General features: G+C 35.3%; 1 protein-coding gene and 1 pseudogene across 1 annotated transcript in view; both read right to left on the minus strand.

Moving 5' to 3' along the window:
• The window catches only part of QKI (QKI, KH domain containing RNA binding), a 152072-nt gene that overhangs the window by 89997 nt on the left and 42144 nt on the right, over window positions 1-19931 (minus strand). The window contains exon 3 of the mRNA XM_044917503.1: window positions 3616-3732. Coding sequence (XP_044773438.1) covers window positions 3616-3732 — 117 coding nt within the window. The remainder of the gene's footprint in view (window positions 1-3615; window positions 3733-19931) is intronic.
• Window positions 4937-5031, minus strand: LOC123325663 (annotated as a pseudogene).

Consider the following 19931-nt stretch of genomic DNA (forward strand, 5'->3'; position numbering starts at 1 on the left):
TGGTACTGCTTCTCTTGCCCAAAGAATTAAAAGCACATCAGGTTTATAATTTCCTCTATTTACAAACTTTTGTATGGGGATGTCGGGGGGAGGCATCTATGCCTTTCGTTTATTACCTAAACATTCATTCCTTTTTCAGATTTTTTTTTTCAGATCCTACTCTGTGCCAGGTACTCATCAAACACCAGGGAAATGCTCCATAAAACAGACATGCTTTGCCTTCACTAAGTTTACCAGGCTAGTGAAGGATGCAGATCAGCAAAGAGCATTTTCCATCATATTTTAGGCAACAGTAAATTAAGATTTTCTAGCTTTCTCAGCTTTTACAAAAATTGACAGCTCTGCAGAAAAGCTTAAATCCAACTGGCTTTTCCTCTGAAACACCTGAAATACACCTAAATCAGCCTAGTACTAAGAATTATCTCATCAATACTTCTTTTGGTCTCCATCTGCTTGTCAAGTTCTTTACCAAAATAACTGTCAAATAACAATCGACAGCACTTTCGATTTGACTTTACTTTCATTAACATTTTTAAGAACTCAATGAATAGAGTAACTACAGCATTAACCAAAATGACTTGGTTAACAATTAATTATGTGTAGATTTACATTAAAATTATAGAAGACACCCCAGGTACTAAAAATATGTGCACAAATTCTTCACAGACTCCATATACCATAATATCAATAGTATGGTTGATACTATTGGTATGGTTGATATGTCTGTAAGTTTATAATTTCCTCAACCAATAGTATGGTTGATACATATCAAATTAGTTAGAATGACTTTGATCTTTACCTAATTTTCTTTCAAACTAATTTGATATGCCTAAAGTATGTTCATCTGTAGCATTTTAATAAAACTAAAGATATCATCTGTGGCCAAATTTTTCTGGTGTCTTGTTGTTATTCTTGCATTATGTATAATCTATAAGTTTGTTTTATTTTGATAGCCAACAGTACAAATTAAAAATAAAAAGAAAACGTAAACTGCTTCTATTTGTGGGTAAGAACAAAGTGGACAAGACAGAATATGGATGCACCAACCACCGGAGAAAACAGAAAAGCAATGAGAATATGGGATATTCAACGGTCATAAAACAACAAAGTATTCTCCTTTCCAAAACTTAAAAAAAAAACAGGAGCAGTCCCCCCACCTTGATGCAACGTAAGAGTTTAAACATAAAATGCACTAACTATCCAATTACCGTCGTCCCCCCTCATCTGCAGCTTTGCTTCCTGCGATTTCAGTCACCCATGGTCAACCTAAGTCAGGAAGGAGATGATCCTCCTTCTAACTCCTCCTCAAGTCAATAGTAGCCTAATGTCACAGTCTCTATCATTCATCTCACTTCATCTCACCATGTAGGCATTTTACCATCTGATATCATCACCAGGATGAGTACAGTATATTAAGATACCATGAGAGAGAGACCACATTCACATGACTTACTACAATATATTGTTATAATTGTTCTATTACTAATTATTGCTGTTAATCTCTTACGGTGCCTAATTTATATGTTAAATTTATCAGAAGTGTGTACGTATAGGAAAATGCATAGTATATACAGGGTTCAGTACTATCTGCATTTTCAGGCAACCAGGGGTCTTAGAACGCCCCCCCCCACCTGTGAATAAAGGGCACGACTGTAATAATATAAAGATAAAATTTATTAGGAACAATGATTAACATTAACCTATCACTTACTATGATCCAAAGCACTGTTCTAAGGGCTTTATAACTAATTTAATCTTCACAATCACCTTATTACTACTCCCATTTTTATAAAGCAGAAGGATAAGTAATTTGTCCAATGTCACAAAGCTGCTAAGTGATAGAACCAAGATTCAAACCTAAACAATGTGGTCACAAAGCTCACTGTTCTATTTGGTTCTTCTGCCAAAGACAGCAGGATATGTTCTTCAGGCTAAAATTTCAACCCCAATCAAAAAAAAAAAAAAAAAAAATTCATGATGTCTCATTACACAAGTTCCAAGCTCTAATCCTTGATGCCTATGAGTGTGTGAGTGGAGAAGGGGAGCGCCATTACTACAGAATTAACAGAGGCTGAGGAGAGGGGAAAACATGTTTTTTCACTGATTTATAGAATAACTGTTTAATTGATGGATACACTAATCTTAAGGTAAAGATTTATTTGTCCATCAATTGTCAACTTCATTTTTCTATGGCTCTTAAATTGCTTAATGCCAATACAACTATTAAGTAGAAACGGGAACCAAAACTGCATGCCAATATAAGACTGCCACTTAGCTAATTCAGAAAATGCTTAAGTGTTTTAAGATTCTAATAAAAAATGTTTTAAATACAATATTTAAATTTGCTGAAGGAGAACTCACATAGCCTCAAAATATCTTTAAACTCAGCTGACAAGAACAGGTTATAATAAGATTTAAAGATAATCAATATTATTGGGGATGCCCCCTCCCCACGCACACCCAATTTTGCAGCTACAAAGTCATTATTTGTCTGCAAGGTGAGAAAATGACTGCAATCCAGTCAGGTGGTGGGAGAGTGTAAATGAAATGAGGTGGAAGGTCAGAAAAGAAGCACATCAGAATGAAGTCAGAATACTTTGTAGACCTGGTGTTTGTTCCATAAACTCCACAAAGTGATTCAATGCACACACTCCAACGTAAGCTGACCACAGGTCTATTACTTGATAGCCCTTTCAAGGCAATGTATTAAAAAAATAATACCCTCCCTGACAGTATGTTTAATATTTGGCAATCAAATCTAGGTTTTTCTTCTTTTAAATTGAAGTATAATTCTTACACAGTGTTACATTAGTTTCAGGGGTGCATGGACCTAGAGGGTATTTGCTAAGTGAAATGAGTCAAAGATAAATACCATGTGATTTCATTTATATGTGGAATTTTTTTAAAAAGGTTATTTTTTTTTTTAATCAGTCGAACACTTTTTACACAGATACACACAGGATATCTAAAATATCCTGCCTAACAGTATCATTGGATAACAGGAAACTAAGCAAATAAACCCTTACTAAAAACAGTATTTAAAGTAGATAGTTAGGTATTTATTAATTAAACTAGAAGAACTATAAGTGGCAGGAGAAATAAACAGAAAACAGGAACAATATAAAGTAAAATGTCTAATAAACTTACAATCAACACAAAATGTTGGTGAAATCGAAGATGAGTATCATATGGCTAGTTATAGCTTTCTTTTTCTGTTTAATAGCTCTCCCAGTTATCTGACACACAGCTAAAGCTATTCATTTGATCACTTCCATTTAAATCTCATCAACGGAAACATTTTAGATTTTTAAAACTTCTAATGACATACCTTTATATATACATTATAGTGTGACTAGTTTCCAAAGTGGCAGCTTCTCAACTATAAATACCAAAATAAGTTAACATGATGGACTGAGTGATACCTTAGGTTGGCTAAAACTCATGAAAATCAACAAGAAAAAAATCATGACAACACCTTAAAAAAGTTCAAAAGTTTCAGATATGAATTAATGTATAGTGCTTTATGCACAGAAGATCTGGATATTTTATTAGTAGAATGCAAAATTATAAGTAAATTATTCACATCAAGACTCGCCCCCAAGTTCAAGGACTTACCTTCTTTTTATCCCTCATCGAGCCTTTGCCTCGGACCATTATTTTACATCCTGTTTCTGCTTCAAGCTGTTTAGCAGTAAGTCCTCTAGGTCCAAGGATTCTCCCAACAAAATTAAACTGGGGAAAAAAAAAGTCACTATATATTATTCACTTGCTTGAATTTATAGCTCTTAAAATTATTTTAAAATGTATTTTTACTTTGTCAAGTTAAATATTTTTTAATAAATCTTAGAGTACTTATGAATTTCTAGCCCAGTTTGAGGGTGTAATTACAAGAGCTCATTGTTCAGCATGGAAGTTTTACATGTGTTAACACAAATTATGAATTAGAACAACACTATCTACATAAAACAGGTACTATACTGAACTGTCCATCAACATGTATAAACCAGAATAAACCAGTATATTAAAGAGTTTGACAAAATCTTAGATGCCACCCAAAACAAATCCCTTCTACAAAACTCTAATGTCAGCGTACAGGGAATTGTTCATTTTGTTAAATAGTAATTGCATTTTTTACAGAGATCCTTGGGAAAAATTCCTGTCTCATTTATCTAACAAGAAAATACTTTCTCCAAAGCAACTATTCAGAGAGAATTGTACTTTTTTGTTGGCTTCCATAACACCAATGGCCAAATTTGGATTCCACCCTATACTAAGTATTTCAGTCTTAAGAGCATATTATTTTTTGCACAATTTTATGTCTGTACCTTATTTTTCTTCCTTTTTTTTCCGTTTCTAACTTTAACTTATACCACTAGTTTTGTAAGGAGCCTTAATTCTTTCCATGAGTAGGACAGTGATAAAAATAATTGTGTAAGTAACTACCATCCCTCAACAGAAGCTTCTAACATAAAGGCCAACAGGAAGCACAGACTGACTCTGAATACTGAAAAGTAAAATTTCCTCATTCACAGGTCAACTGCACAAAAGACAAAAAAATGAGTATTTACCATCAATTCCACAAAAAGCCATGGTGGTTTTTATTTATTCAAATAGGTACCGATTCATATATTTACAGCTTCCTACTTTTTTCTTGCAATTGATCCTACTACTAGCATATCATTACATAAAAGTAATATGCTAGCATTCACTGCTTTAAGGGCTTAAGAAGCTAAGGCATTTCTCCAATCTTCTGTACTCCCAACAGCTTTTTACTTTCCCTCACTAAGCTGTTCACCAGTATTTCCACATCTTACAAGTGATAGGCAAATCAAAGATGGATAATACACATGTCTAGCTGGGAGAAAGCACCCTTCCCTCAGGGGATCTGTCCACCCCAAAACTCATAGACTGATCCTATAAGCACCTGATCTAGTCTACAAGATCCCCAATTCTGAAATTTGCCTTATATTCAAATAAAACTGATAAGAACAGATACTACACTTGATCTTAGCCAAAACGCCAAGATAGAACCCCTTATCCTTGCCTCGTTCCTTGGCATATAGTATTTTTCTACTTCTTTAATCAACCTAAATCCCTGCCATCACCCATGTTAACAATGCACTTGCTTCCAACCCAGAATCCCTTTTCTACATCTCCAATTTGAATAAACTCAAGAACTATACTACTATTAAGTGTTTAAAAAACTTTTTTTTTTTTAAAGATTTTATTTATTTATTTGAGACAGAGAGAATGAGAGAGATTGGGGAGGGTCAGAGGGAGAAACAGACTCCCTGCCTAGCAGGGAGCCCGATGCAGGACTCGATCCAGGGACTCCAGGATCATGACCTGAGCCGAAGGCAGTCGCTTAACCAACTGAGCCACCCAGGCGCCCTAGGTGTTTAAAAAACTTTTAAAGCACACAGATCCCCACTGGTATCCAAGCTCCAATACTGAATAATAATTAGGAATTTGAAAGTCACATCAAATAAGCCTCAATTATACAATGGAGATGATACTATGTGGCAGAGCTGTACTGAGGAGTGTATGTATGTACAGCACAATACATTTAAAAGGTTCAGTACAAGGTCTGGCACATGTAGTGGATAATTAATAGCCTACCAAGTCCACTACAAATTCACTTTAGGAAACCCCAGGCCTTCAATCAAATACCCAGCTTAGAATGTCCATATAAGGGGATATGGTCCATAGCAAATTTGTCCTAGAGAACTCCAGAGAAACCTGACACTCACAGAGCTCTGTAGAAAACCAGAAAAAAAAAGGTGGAAATGGTATACAGAACACCAACAAACAGGGATCTAACTTGCAGGTAACAGGCTTGAGTTTCTGTCTCCATAAAGAGCATTTGGCTACCTTCTCAAAGTTGACACTTCAGATGATTACCTCAAACTGAAGCTTGCAGTGGGTGAGCCCAGTACATAAACATGTAAGTTCATAATTCAAATGTTCAGTGCTTCATACTTAAATATGAATAGACAAAGCAGGTTCACCAAAGACTTGAGAAGGCTAACATGAAAGAGACAGTACAAAACAAAGAAAGAGGACAAGGGACCACTCCTTGAGGGAAAAGACTCTTGGTAAAGAAGATAATATCCAAAAAGAACTCCTTTGTAGATAGTGCTGAACTATTTTCTAAAATGGCTGTATGCATTTATTAAGTCCCCAAAGAAGAGAAGAATTTGTTTTGATCCAACTTCCTCTCCAGCACTTCTTAACAATGCTTTTTATTTTAGCCATTCTGATGCACTTGCTGAATGTCTGAATTAGCATTCTCATTACTAATAAAATTCATCATTTTTTCAGGTTTATTGGTCATTCAAACCTATACTTTTCTTTTTTTTTTTTTTTTTAAAGATTTTATTTATTTATTTGAGACAGAGAGAATGAGAGACAGCATGAGAGGGAGGAGGGTCAGAGGGAGAAGCAGACTCCCTGCCGAGCAGGGAGCCCGATGCGGGACTCGATCCCGGGACTCCAGGATCATGACCTGAGCCGAAGGCAGTCGCTTAACCAACTGAGCCACCCAGGCGCCCAGACCTATACTTTTCTTGAAGCACTCTTGAAGTTTCTAGACTATTTTTTATTGTGTTAGTGTTTTCTTAAGTGAGTTCTACTTTGTGGTTACAGGTGTACCAAATACCTTTTCCCATCCTGTGGCTTGCCTCCTAGTTTTTTGGTTTGTTTTTTTTTTTTTTAAGATTATTTATTTATTTATTTATTTAAGAGAAAGAGAATGAGCGTATGCACAGAGGGAGATGGGGAGGGAGAAGCAGACTCCCCACTGAGCAGAGAGCCTGATCCCAGCACCCCGAGACCATGACCAGAGCGGATGGCAGATGCTTAACTGCTTGAGCCATGCGGGTGCCCAGTGCCTCCTAGTTCTTTAATGGTGTTGTGTAACTGAATTTAATTGGACTGAATAAATTTTAATGTAGCTCAAATTATCAGTCTTCTCTTCATGGTTAGTGGGGTCTTTCCCTATCCCAAGATCATGAAAAGATATCGTTCTGTATTAACTTTTAGAAGCTTTATTGTTCTCTCGCATTTATACCCACAGTACACCAGGAATTAATGTCTGTAACGGTACAGCTTTTTCTCTTTCCCTCACATGGACACCCAACTGTCCTAGCATATTTTATTGAAAAGACTATCCTTTTCCAATTACTCTAGGGTGCCATTATTGTCATAAATAACACCTATATATGCTTGGGTCTATTTCTGAGTTCTCTATTTTATTACATTAATCTATTTGCTTATCCTTGCTTTAATATCACACCGAATTAATTATTGTAACTTTATAATAAATCTTGATATACAGTATACCAAGTTATTCTACCTTGCTCTTACTGAAGAATGTCTCATATATTCATTCCCTTTGTTTCTGTACAGATTTTAAAACCAGCCGGTCAATTTCTGAAATAATACTGGTGGTAATTTTAATTGAGATATTACAACAGAGGCTTCAAAAGCATGAGCACAGTATCATTTCTTTATTTGATCAGGTCCGCTTTAATATCTATCAAGAATATAAGGCTTTTTTATTGTGACTTTATTCATTTTTGTTAGACTTATTCCTAGATATTTGGGGGTTCATTTTTGCTATTGTATATATTTTTTAATTCATTTTTGTTTCTTGTATATGAACATGTAACTGAATGTTCTGTATTAATAAACCTCATAACCAGCAGCCTGTTTCATTATTAATTCTCATAATTTTTCTGCAGGTACTTTTGGATTCTTTAGGTAAACAAACCTATTACTTGCAAATAATGACTGTTCTATATCCTTTCTCCTTCCCAACCATATGGCACTAGCCAATACATCTCAAGTTCAAAGTCAAAGAAGAGTCTATCATCTTTCACTTGTTCCAGATTTCAAAATTAAAGTTTTCAACAGTTGACCATAAAGCTTAAAGTAATCTGTAGACTTTCTGTAAGTATTCTTTACCAGATTAAGTAAACTTCCCTTTATTCCTGAGTTTGCTAAAGGTTTTGTTCTTTTTTTAATCATGAGTGGATGTTTAAATTTATCACATTTCTTTATCATCGAGACAACCATAATATTTCTCTTTAAAATCTGTTAGTGCAGATTATAATCAATTATCAAATGTTAAACAACCTTATATTCCTAAAATAAACTCAAGTTAATCTTGATGCATCATCCTTTTCATAAGTTATTACATTCAGTTGGCTAGCACTTTGATGATTTTTTTAAAATTTACATTCATAAATGGAATTGGCTTGTAATATTCCCTTCTCATAATATGCTTGGGTTTTGGCATCAAGGTTATTCTGGCCTCAAAACGTGCCGAGACGCATTCCCTCTTTTTCTACTCTCCGGATGGGCTTGTAGAAGACATGTTATTTCTTCCTCAAATATTGAATAGAAATCAGTGGTGAAACAGAGTTTTTCTCTGTGCAAGGTTTTTAATTATGGATTCAGTTCTTTAATTCAGATTTTCTAGCCTTTCATATGTCAATTTCGGTAACCTGTATTTACCTAGAAATATGTCCATATTGTTTAAACTTTCAAATTTGTTGATGTAAAGCTTAAGTCTAATTTTCTTCTCAGTTATCTACACAATCTGTTTGATGTCCCCTCTTTCATTCCTGACTGGTTATCTATGTCTTCCTTGTTCTTTATCAGTCTTCCAGTCTTTTCAAAAAATTTACTTTTGTTTTTGCTGACTGGAGTAGAATGACTTAAAAAATGGCCACAATTATCCATTAACCCCAAAAGATATCTATGCCGCTGCAGCGTAAACTTGTAGCTCATCTCCACCCTCGAATCTGGGCTGCAGCACCGTGACTTGCTTTTCCAGTACAACACAGTGGAAAGAATGACATTCGTGTGAAAAGCCTAAATTTCAGTCTTAGGTGCATTTACTCTCTTAGAACCCTATTATTCCCGGGCGCCTGGGTGGCTCAGTCGGTTGAGCGTCTGCCTTCGGCTCAGGTCATGATCCCAGGGTCCTGGGATTGAGTCCCACATCGGGCTCCCTGCTCTGCGGGGAGCCTGCTTCTCCCTCTCCCACTCCCCCTGCTTGTGTTCCCTCTCTCACTGTGTCTCTCTCTGTCAAAATAAATAAATAAAATCTTTAAAAAAAAAAAAAAAAGAACCCTATTATTCCCATGTAAACAAGCTCAGACTAACCTACTGGAGAATGAAAGACAAGTGACCCAGTCACCATCAATGTCCCAGCCCACAGCCAGACAACTCATAAAAATAGAGCTGCCTAGCCAAACTACAGGTGACTACAGATGCAGACCAGAAGAACTACTTTGCTGAACCTGACCTAAAGGACCAACCAGTCTGCAGAAGAGAAGCAGGGGCTAAATAAATGATGCTTGTTTTAAGTAAGTTATTGGGGTGGCTTATTATAACGCCACAAGAGCCATCTGATACAATGATTCTCTTCCTTTTGTGGTTTCTTGTCATTATTTGATTTCTACTCTTAGCTTTATTATTTCCTTCCTTCTACTTCTTTTGGGTTTAATCTGCTACATTTTTTTCAGCTTTCTGAAATGGATGCTTAGCTTACCGCACCTTCTTCTTTTCTAATATATATACTTATAAAGCTTTAGGTATTCCTCTAAACTGGATTTAGGCGCAACCCCAAGTTTTGATATGCAGTATTTCCCTTATCATTCAAATCAAATAATTTAATTGCTATTGAATATTTAAATGTTTTTCTCATTTCAAAAATGAGATTGCCTAATCATTTGTTATTGATTTCTAACTTCTACATTATAATCAGAAAACATACTGTGCAGAATATCAATCCTGCATTGTTTGTTCAGACTTTTCAGTGTAACATATGGTCAATTTTTCTAAATATTCCATGGGTGCTCAAAAAAAATGCAAATTCTTCCAAGATTACTTTTGTCTATTTCTCCTTGTGGTTCTATTTTGCCTTTACTATATGCTGTTATTTGATATATACAAATTTTACATTATTGTAGCCTTTTACCATTATCATTATGAAATGGCCCTCTATCTCCAGAAATACCTTCTGCCAGTTAGCCTATAGATATTCACATGGAGATAAAAAATTTTTGTTTTGTTTTTCAAAGTGTATCTTTCTTGATCCTATTACTTTCAATCTTTAGTTATCCTTATATTTTAAACAGGACTTCTTTAAACAGCATCTAGCTAAGTTTGTTTCATCAATCTTGTAATCTTTGAATTTTAACTGGAACACCGAGCCCATTTACAGTGTGTGATTTATATCTACCATCTTACTAAAGTGCTTTCTACATGCCCGTCCTCCTCTAGGTTCCTTTGTCGTTTTCTTTTTCTTGTCTTCTTTGTGGGAAGGGGGGGGATCAGGGACACAGGTAGAAATGAGCATGCTTTTTCCCTTTATTTTTCCTTTCTATTAGCCTGAAAGTTACATGCTTATTTATGCTAGACACACATCACCAAATTATCAAACACTAATGTTATTTTGTACTTTCACCACTTTCCCGTACAATGCAAGGACCCCAAACTATTTAACACAATTTATTCCCATCCAGTTTATATGCCATTGTTTTTCTAAATTTTATACGTATTTTTAACTCAATAATCATCCTATACAAATAATGTACATTTATATTTACCCACACATTCAGCATTTTCATTGCTCTTTATTATTTTCTGTATCTTCAGTTTTCCAAAGAGGGTCACGTTTCTCCTTCCTAAAAAACATCTTTAAGTATTGCCTTTAGTGAAACATGTTCTGGTAATGCAGTCTCTCATTTTTTCCTTATCTGAAATGTCTTATTTTTGATGGGTATGTAATTCTAGTTTGATAGTTATTTTCTTTCAACGTCTTAAAGACTCTTTATTTCGTCTCCTGCTTTCCTCTGTCATACTTCTGGAAAATGAGCTATGAGTCTTTACTGTGGCTCCTTTGAAGGTAATCTTTTCCCTCCTGTTTGCTACTTTTACGATTTCTTCAACATTAGTTTTCAAAAGTTTTACTATGAGGTGCCTAGGAATGGCTTTTGTTTTACAATTCAGTTTCCCAAATCTGTGACTTTATTGCTTTGGTTTGAAAGTTCTCAGCCACACTCCTTTCAAACACTGCTTCTGTGCCATTCTCTCTTTTTCTAAAACTCCAATTACATATGTTAGACTTTCTCACTGTTTTCCTTTCATTTTTCACAGTTTTTCTATCCCTCTGCCTCTCCATGCTCAGTATTTTCTTCTGAGCTACCGTCCAAGTCCACGAATTCTCTCTTCAAATGCTTCTATAATCTTCTGGTAAACCTGTTAATTCCAGTTAAGGAATTTTTCCAGTTTAATTTTTCTTTTACAGTTCCCATTTCTCTGCCATATTTCTCTAACTTGTCTTTTGTCTCCTTCTACATACTAAGCATAGCTCTTATAAAATCTAGGTCTGATAACTCTAATACCTAGAGTCCCTGTGGATTTATTTTTATTATTTTGTTGTTTCTTCAGATTTTTATTAATGTCATCTTATCTTCTTGTGTTTTGGGTTATTTTCTAGTGGGTGCTAGACACTGTACTTAATACATAGCTTACAGAAATAATGTAAGTCCTAAAATGATGTTACCTTCTTCTACAAAGGATATGCATCAACTTTTCCCAGGGACTTACTATTACTAGCAATCCAAGATCACTTCTTAAAACAATTTGATGTTGACATGCACTATCTATGAGAACCTCAGAAATTCTGGTTCACTTTAACTCCTAGAATTCATACCCATTAGCACCCCTCTACCCCAAGCAAAGACTGGGGGTGGAGAGGAGTCCATATAGATAGGTCATAGATTCCAACTTCCGTCCCCCAAAGTTCAGCCTCTCCACTGTCTTCTCCAGATTCAGAAAACATACCCAGTGAAAGGTTTCTAAAAGCCAGACTTATATCCTTGATTATCTGCCCTTGATCTTCCTGGGACTCTGATGTGTTCAAGCAAATGTTTCTTCATCTTGTGTCCTATTTTACTGGAATTGCTCTGAATTACTAGCTCCAAATTTACTAGCTGGTCTGAATTACTCTGTTAGCCCTTAAAACAGAGAAGTCCATGGCATTTTTAAAGATGTTGCTTGCCTTTTAATCTAAACAGATCCAGAACTAACATAACTTCAGGCAGTATGGGGTAAAAACATATCGGAATGAGGGTCTGGGGAAGAGAAATAAGGCATACACCACAGCAAGTCTATCTGCAGGCCTGGCCCTATGTTGACTCTTCCTACTTACCTGCCACTTCCTAACTCTACCTTTTTTCTTTTTTAAAAAAATTTTATTTACTTATTTGAGAGAGAGAGAGAGAGAGAAGGATGAGCCGGGGGAGGGGCAGAGGGAGAAGAAGACTCCCTGCTAAACAGGGAGCCCGAAGTGGCGCTTGATCCCATGACCTGAGCGGAAGGCAGACACTTAACCAAACTGAGCCACCCAGGCGCCCTCCCTAACTCTACCTTTTTACATAGTCACAGATTCTATAAAACTTCACACCCCTCAGCCCCTCAAAACAACCTGAAGAGAGACAAGAATCTGCACATCCCACCTTCCCTCATGTTTAGTTTGGGTATTTTTTTTCAGTACAAAAGAAAATGGCTTTCATTTTCAAACTCAACTCACTAAAACATTTATTCAAGGTCTGCTATGTGGTAGAAAGTAAAAGAGATGCTAGGGATTTAAAAAAAGAAGAAAAGAGGAAGAAGAGGAGAAACTCTCCCTGCTCTCAAGAAATCTGTGAAAATGTTGTTACTCTATTTGTTACCTTGACTGTTTCTTAAAATAAGTGTCCTTGTCAGCTCTTCTCTCCCTCAGTAATAGCTGTGCTCTATACAGATCCTTTTCCAAGGCAACTCATGTACTGGACACACAAATGGAAAAGAATGTCTAGAAAAATACATTATAAACAGAGATAACTTAGCACTTCAAATAAGTAATACATAATTATTTTTGATTTATGTTCTTTGTCAAAAACTGCTTGGCATAAACTTTGTGACATACACTTAGAAGACCCTTTCTGACACATCCTATTCTTTCACTTATTAAACCTTTTCTGCCAGAAGCACAGTTTTAAGATTACATAGTCTTCTACCACAACTAAGTAATCCTCAAAATTATTATCTAAATAAGAAATGTTTTAAAACCAGTCAAAACCAACATATTAAATCTGCAAAACAAAATTTTCCTAACCTAAAAAATGAAGCAATCTCTACTGCCCAAGAACCAACAAACAACAACTCAAGTGTGTTAAAGTGCATACCACTGGGATTCTAACACAATTGAAACTGTCAAGGTCATCCTTCTCAAAATGCTGTAAGTAGAGAATAAAAAAAAATTAATCACAGCAGCTGCTTTGTCTACTGCAACCAATTTCCAAGTTAATATCGTCTGCCTTGCATTAAAATTCATTCCGTGTTGATTTATCATGCTAGTTCTGCAGCTTCATTCAATTAAAACAATGTCACAACACAGTCACAGAAAATCATTTCAAACAGCCCGAGCTAACTCCAACTTTAAGGACCAAAAAAGGGAAAGAAGAAGAAGAATCAGAAGAAGAAGGAGGAGGAGGAGGAGAAGAAAAGACATTCCTTAACCCCACTGTTTAAGTATAGACCACCTCTGTGGCTCACCAATTATATTTCTGCCAAGTGGCATGTTAATTTCTAAAGAGGTTAACAACAATCATGTCTAATGCTATTAGTTGCTGCTCACTTCAATTTAAATAAAAATGATAGATTTTTCACAATGACAAAATATAAATACGGCAAATCTTTCCACTAACCTTTTAAGAAATCTGCAATTAAAGATAAAACTTTGTGACATACTATCAAAACAGATAACTAATAAAAACATGGCTTTCCAAAAGCATTTCAGTGAAACACTAAGAAATGTTAAAGAGCAATTTCTGCTTAAAATTTTATAAAAATAATTTTAAAAAGAACATGTACTTCTTTGCATTGTTTTTTGCATAACAGATTGATAATTTTTTTTAAAAGACTTCATTCATTATTTGACAGAGAGAGACACAGTGAGAGAGGGAACACAAGCAGGGGGAGTGGGAGAGGGAGAAGCAGAGTCCCCGCTGAGCAGGGAGCCCAGTGCGGGGCTCGATCCCAGACTCTGGGATCATGACCTGAGCTGAAGGCAGACGCTTAACGACTGAGCCATCCAGGCGCCCCCAGATTGATAATTTTTTTAAATATTGTTTCTGGCATTTCTAAGGTGTAAGATACCTTACAACCTTACATTATATTTCATATGTGACACAGTAGGCATGAAACACACACACAAATGTGTATTTGGTGAAGTCTTTCTTTTAGCAAGTAAAAATATACCAACTCTAACTTAGTCAATGCTAGTGAGCCTATCTTATTCATGTATGTTAAGATGGAAGAAGAGCCATGGTATTTTGTCAGTACAACTGGTTTTATTTTTAAATGCCAGAATGGGGGCAGCTTGGTGGCTCAGTTAGTTAAGCATCCGACTCTTGATTCCGGCTCAGGTTGCGAGATCGAGCCCCAGGCTGGGCTCTGGTGCTGGGCATGGAGTGTGCTTGGGAGTCTCTCCCCTACTCCTCCCCCACAACGCAGACTCTCTCCCCCACCCCTTAGAAATATATAAATAGGGGCGCCCGGGTGGCTCAGCCGTTAAGCGTCTGCCTTCGGCTCAGGTCATGGTCCCGGGGCCCTGGGATCCGGCCCCGCGTCGGGCTCCCTGCCTCTCCCTCTCCCGCTCCCCCTGCTTGTGTTCCCTCTCTCGCTGCCTCTCCCTCTGTCAAATAAATAAATAAAATCTTAAAAAAAAAAATATATATATATATATATATAAATAAATAAAATAAAATACCAGAATGATATTGTTTGTTTTATTGTTTTACTGCTTGGCTCTCCTCCTTATGGCACTTAAGGAGGAAATATTAATACAGATTAAATTTGAAAGTTTGCTGTGTCTACATTCACCACGAATAGCACAATGTTCTTCCAGTATTCAAAAGCCATCATCCAATTCAGTGAAGAAGTTGCTCTTGTCATTTATAAACAAATGAAGTTTCAACATGTCTTTTGATTTTCATGTTCATCTACTCATTAATGCAAATGCAGAAACCAACTAATACTCATGTCAGAACTATACTCACTCAAATCACAGGTTTTAGCCAGAGATATAAAAGCTCAACAAAAATCAATGAAAGCATTGTGTAAAACACATACACTCACACCACAAAAAACAGATTGAAAATATCAAATGTCTTGTGCTTTTTGGGGAGATAAATGTCTTATCCCTTCTCCATCTCCATATTAATTCTAGATAAGCAGCCAGTAAGTCTTCTTATGCTACCTAATAGTTATTACAGGAGTAATTTCGTAAAACCCTTCATATATTAAGCCTTTATATATAATCATCTTCTGCTAGTGGCACAATGCTATACAAGAAAAGGCATTTACACCAGCAGATGTAAGAGTGGGGAAACAGTAACTAATAATAATCAAAATATGAAATCTGTGGCATATGAATCTGTATGGAAATTTTCAACCTTTGAGTACAGATATAATTGGAAAAGAAGCTGAAACCACTCCAAAAACAAACTCAGGTTAATAAGATAGAGGATTATTTTTCTAGAAGCTAAAAAACAAGTGCACTGGAAAACAAACATTATTTAAGCAACTAAAATAAAAATATGAAAGCCAACAAGAGTTTTATGACACAATTTTTGACAGTGTGAAGTCCAAACTCTAACACACAAGGCCCTTTAAAAGGTCTCTAACTACTTTTTAAACCTTTGTTTTTGCTGTTACCCTTATGTTTAGACATGTAATTCACTGTTCTATTAAAAAAAAAAAAAAAGGCAAGTAATTTTTTTTTTTTTTTATGGCAGGTACTTTTTAATTTTTCTTTTTGAAATACCTTTCTTTCTCCTTCCCTCCCTCAAAGTATGTCAAAACCTCCTCAGCACACAACACTGAGCTCAAGTGTTCCTCCTGTGATTTTCTGTATTGATTCCTAGAGATAGTTGTTTTCCCCTCCAAAGTGAGGATTTCAGGGCACTATGTAACAACCCCTCTCACAGCCCCTATTACATGATACACAAGGATGTACATACATGTCTCTTGCAAATCATCCCATGAGCCAGAAACCAGTACCTGGTTCTTTTTATTATTTTTTTTTTTATCCACAGTGCCTCACAAAATATACAGCACATAGATGAAGGTACTATTTATTCAGATTACTGGATAATATAATTTAAAAGCGTTTACAGAAATCATGTAGTGATTTTTTCATTCTCATGGTAAAATTAAATCACTAAGTCAGTCATATGCAGCACAGGAATTCTCATATATTTCAGAAATTTCTCAAATAAGCCTGATGGACTGATCTCAGGATAAATTCCAAATGAGAAAATCAATGCTGTCATAGAAACAAAATGTTATTTCCACTTTCCATTTCAATATGGAAGTATCATGAGTACAATGACTAGGTCATTCAACATTTCCTAGGTGTTGAGTACACTGAAGTATGTTTTATTATGAGTGTTCCATAATGAGCTAGCTTCTATGCTTAGCACTTCACATGCATTAAGTCACTTCATCCTCGTAATGCTGCTTAAAGACAGTTACAATTAATATTTAATACATGAGACGTTACAAAAGTAGCCCCAATCCTGGAACACCTAGATTGCATATAGAGTTTGGACACTTAATCAGTATAGTATAATGCCCCTCTTCTAAAGACCTTAAACTATATATCCTAATCACACCAGAAACTCATGTTTAGTTTTCTCATTCTTGTTTAATCATTCAAAATGTTTGGTAAAAAGTTTATAAAAACTCTCTTCAGATTCAAGTTTACTTTCAGTGTTTTTATAATTTCTTCTCCACTTACATCTCAAAACTTATCATTACTGTACAACCGTCACATAACCACACCTTGATATCTTCATGTCTTTTACTGATTGAGTTCACTGCCTTAACAATCATCATATACATCCTTTTTACCGTAACTGGACCTTTTATATGAATGAAAACCTTTACGTGATTATTACTTCATCCACCTATTTTAATGAAAAATATGTGTAACTTCAAAAAAGAAAGAAAAAGAAGAATAAGGATTATTTGAGTCAAAACTGAGCTTACAGTGTCACTTCAAACCTGGAAGGTAAGTCTAGGAGTTTAAATATATAGTTCTGACCTCGGATTACAAATACTACCTAAGGCTCTTTGAAATCGATTTAAGTTTTGCTGCATATTATCAATCTCATACACTATTTCAAAATTATTAATTCAGCTCTTAAAGTGACCTGCTTTTTTTGGCACCAATTTTAAGTCACATGTGATAACCGTCTTTTATACCACCCTCACTCAACATTCCCACATTGTTAAGATTGTCAAAGCTTACAAAGACTTTTAATTTTCTTCTGTTAATATGTTTTTCATCTGTTACTCTTGGTTCCTCTATAATATTAAATTACAAAATCTTGCCCTGTATTCTCTGCTTTAAATGAATAGCACCACTAGCAAAGCCCTCTCTCATTCTTAGCCTCCACATAGACTAAAAAATCTTAAAGTTTTCATTATTTAATCTGTCCCCTATTCTTCATTTCAACTTCCCTGCCTTAGTTCAGGTCCTTGTTACTGTACAACAGGATTACGGCTGTAACAGTACCATGAGGGCAGGGATTACATCTTTCCATATTCTTGTGCCTGGTGCCTAGAACAGGCCACACGCCAAGTCTGAAATAAAAGAATGATGCCAAAATTTTACTGGTTTATACTCAGCTCTCTTCAGCCTTCATGTTTCTAATTATTTTTCACATTTTCATTTTCTCTTTTGCTTTTATCTAAAATTGCAAATTTATATTGCTTTCGTACAATTTATAAATAAAAAGGGAAGAAACTAATCAAAGCAATCATTGTTCTCTAACCCCAAAGAATACAATACAGATACATTTCTTTAAAGCTTAATCAATTCCTTACAAAACAGTGAAAAAAAAATTGTCACACCAATATCTAACATGGAGATGGCCAAAGTCACGGTAGGTAGGCTGCTTACCCAATGATACTGTTTTTGCACTTGGGGAAAACAGTTTTCTATGGTAGATCAAAACTAGATTTCAGGAAGTGCCTAATTTATTTAAGAACTATTTGTTTTAAAGGGCTGAATTTATTAAGACATGTAATGCTTTCCCAATAAAATAATTATCTGAATTTAGCTCTAAGGCTAGTTGTTGAAATGTCTGATTGCAATGTTCGTAAAGTTAAGGCAGGTTTCATCAAAAACTAGAGTAGTTTTCCACTCAGATTCAAGCCAAAAGTTAAGTATAAATGATGAGTTCAATCACTCATAAAATAAATTCAGGTGCTCTACTATAAGCAAGCACTAAGATGGGTGGTAAGCTCAAGTGGTAGAACCTTCAACTACCCCACACAGCCCATTCTGTCTGCTGATTTTGGAGGGAAGACGGTTAGGATTAGGAAGATTTTGTTACTGACTGCTTCACTCAGTTCAAGGCGGCAATGCTATCTCAAGATGGACCAACAGTAGATCAACATCTCAGACTTTCCTTTAATATCTAACAGAAACACCTGGATGTTTATGGAATATGAATAGCCCTGAGAATTAGGTTTCTCTCCAATGTTTTTATTACATTCCTTTGGTTATTTCAGGGACAATCTTAAGAGATATGGAGGTTAGATATCAGTGATTAGGTATCCAACTGATTGATAAGTCTCTTACAACAATAATTTTACCAGATCAGATCCTAACAAACTCTTTTTGGGTAAGACAAATTCGCAGACAAAACTTTTTATCTCAGGGGGGCCTGGAAAACATTTGTTTACAAGTAATACTCCCCTAAAAACAAACTCCGTTTTCTAATCTGTTCCTCTGAACACTAGTTCTTTTTAAGTATTAAAATATATTACCTAAATAAAGCTTTAAATTTTAAGACTCTGAGAAGGCTTATTATTTTTAAAATTGTTAAACTTGAGAAAACCTGAACTAAACAAAATTTATTGTTTTCAGAATGTCTTGAAATCATTTTTGGAATAACTTCTATTAACATCCTAAGAAATTTAGTATAGCTCAGACCATAAAAACCCTAATTAAGTATTCGATACACAGCAGGCCTTAATATGCCCTTGCAGAGTGAAATAAAAACCTCCAAACCAAAACTAAAAAGACAAAAAGTCATGAAATTGACCCTCACTAAATATTATCTGTTTAAAGTTCAAAGTCAACTGTTAACAGTTTCTTTACCTAAAACTTAAAAATATGCTCAATTTTATCAAATGGCACTGCTAAATTAAAAACTCCAACACATTAATATATAATCTGAAATACTTCACAACTCTACTCAGTATATACCAACCTTCCTAAAAATCAACAATCATTAATAGTTGTATGTGTAAACTATCAGAGAGATAGAGATATGTAGATCTTTTAATGTTTTATATTTTCACTCATAATTAAGATCATAGAGGCAAAAATTAAGCCTTAACCTAGGTAATGAAAAAGGAGACTTTGCAGATTATTAAATTTTGATTTAATGTCCATTTGTTTCTCAGAAGAACAAAGGTGAAAGTAGTTTATATGAAGACTCTTGATTAATTCTTTCAACAAACAAGGAAGCCACAATAGTCAAAGGAGCAAAGGCATAATGAAAGGTCTGCACTGACCCATTGTCTTCATAACCCATCCTAAACAAATGCTAGCTCAACAGCCAATTTGCAGGAGACAACCTTGAGAAATAGGAGAAAATGAACAATCTTATACTATATACTAAATCAGAAGCTATGACTAGCCAAATTCAGGAAATCTGAACTGAAAGGGAACTTAAAACTCTTGCTCCACCAACAGATTATTATTATGAGACTACAGGAAGTGATGAGTGATATTATAAACCTATATTATTAAGTACAATTGCCAGGCTGGGATCCTTGTTGGAAAAAATATT

Source organism: Neomonachus schauinslandi, chromosome 8 (genome assembly GCF_002201575.2).
Source record: "Neomonachus schauinslandi chromosome 8, ASM220157v2, whole genome shotgun sequence".
NCBI lineage: Eukaryota > Metazoa > Chordata > Mammalia > Carnivora > Phocidae > Neomonachus > Neomonachus schauinslandi.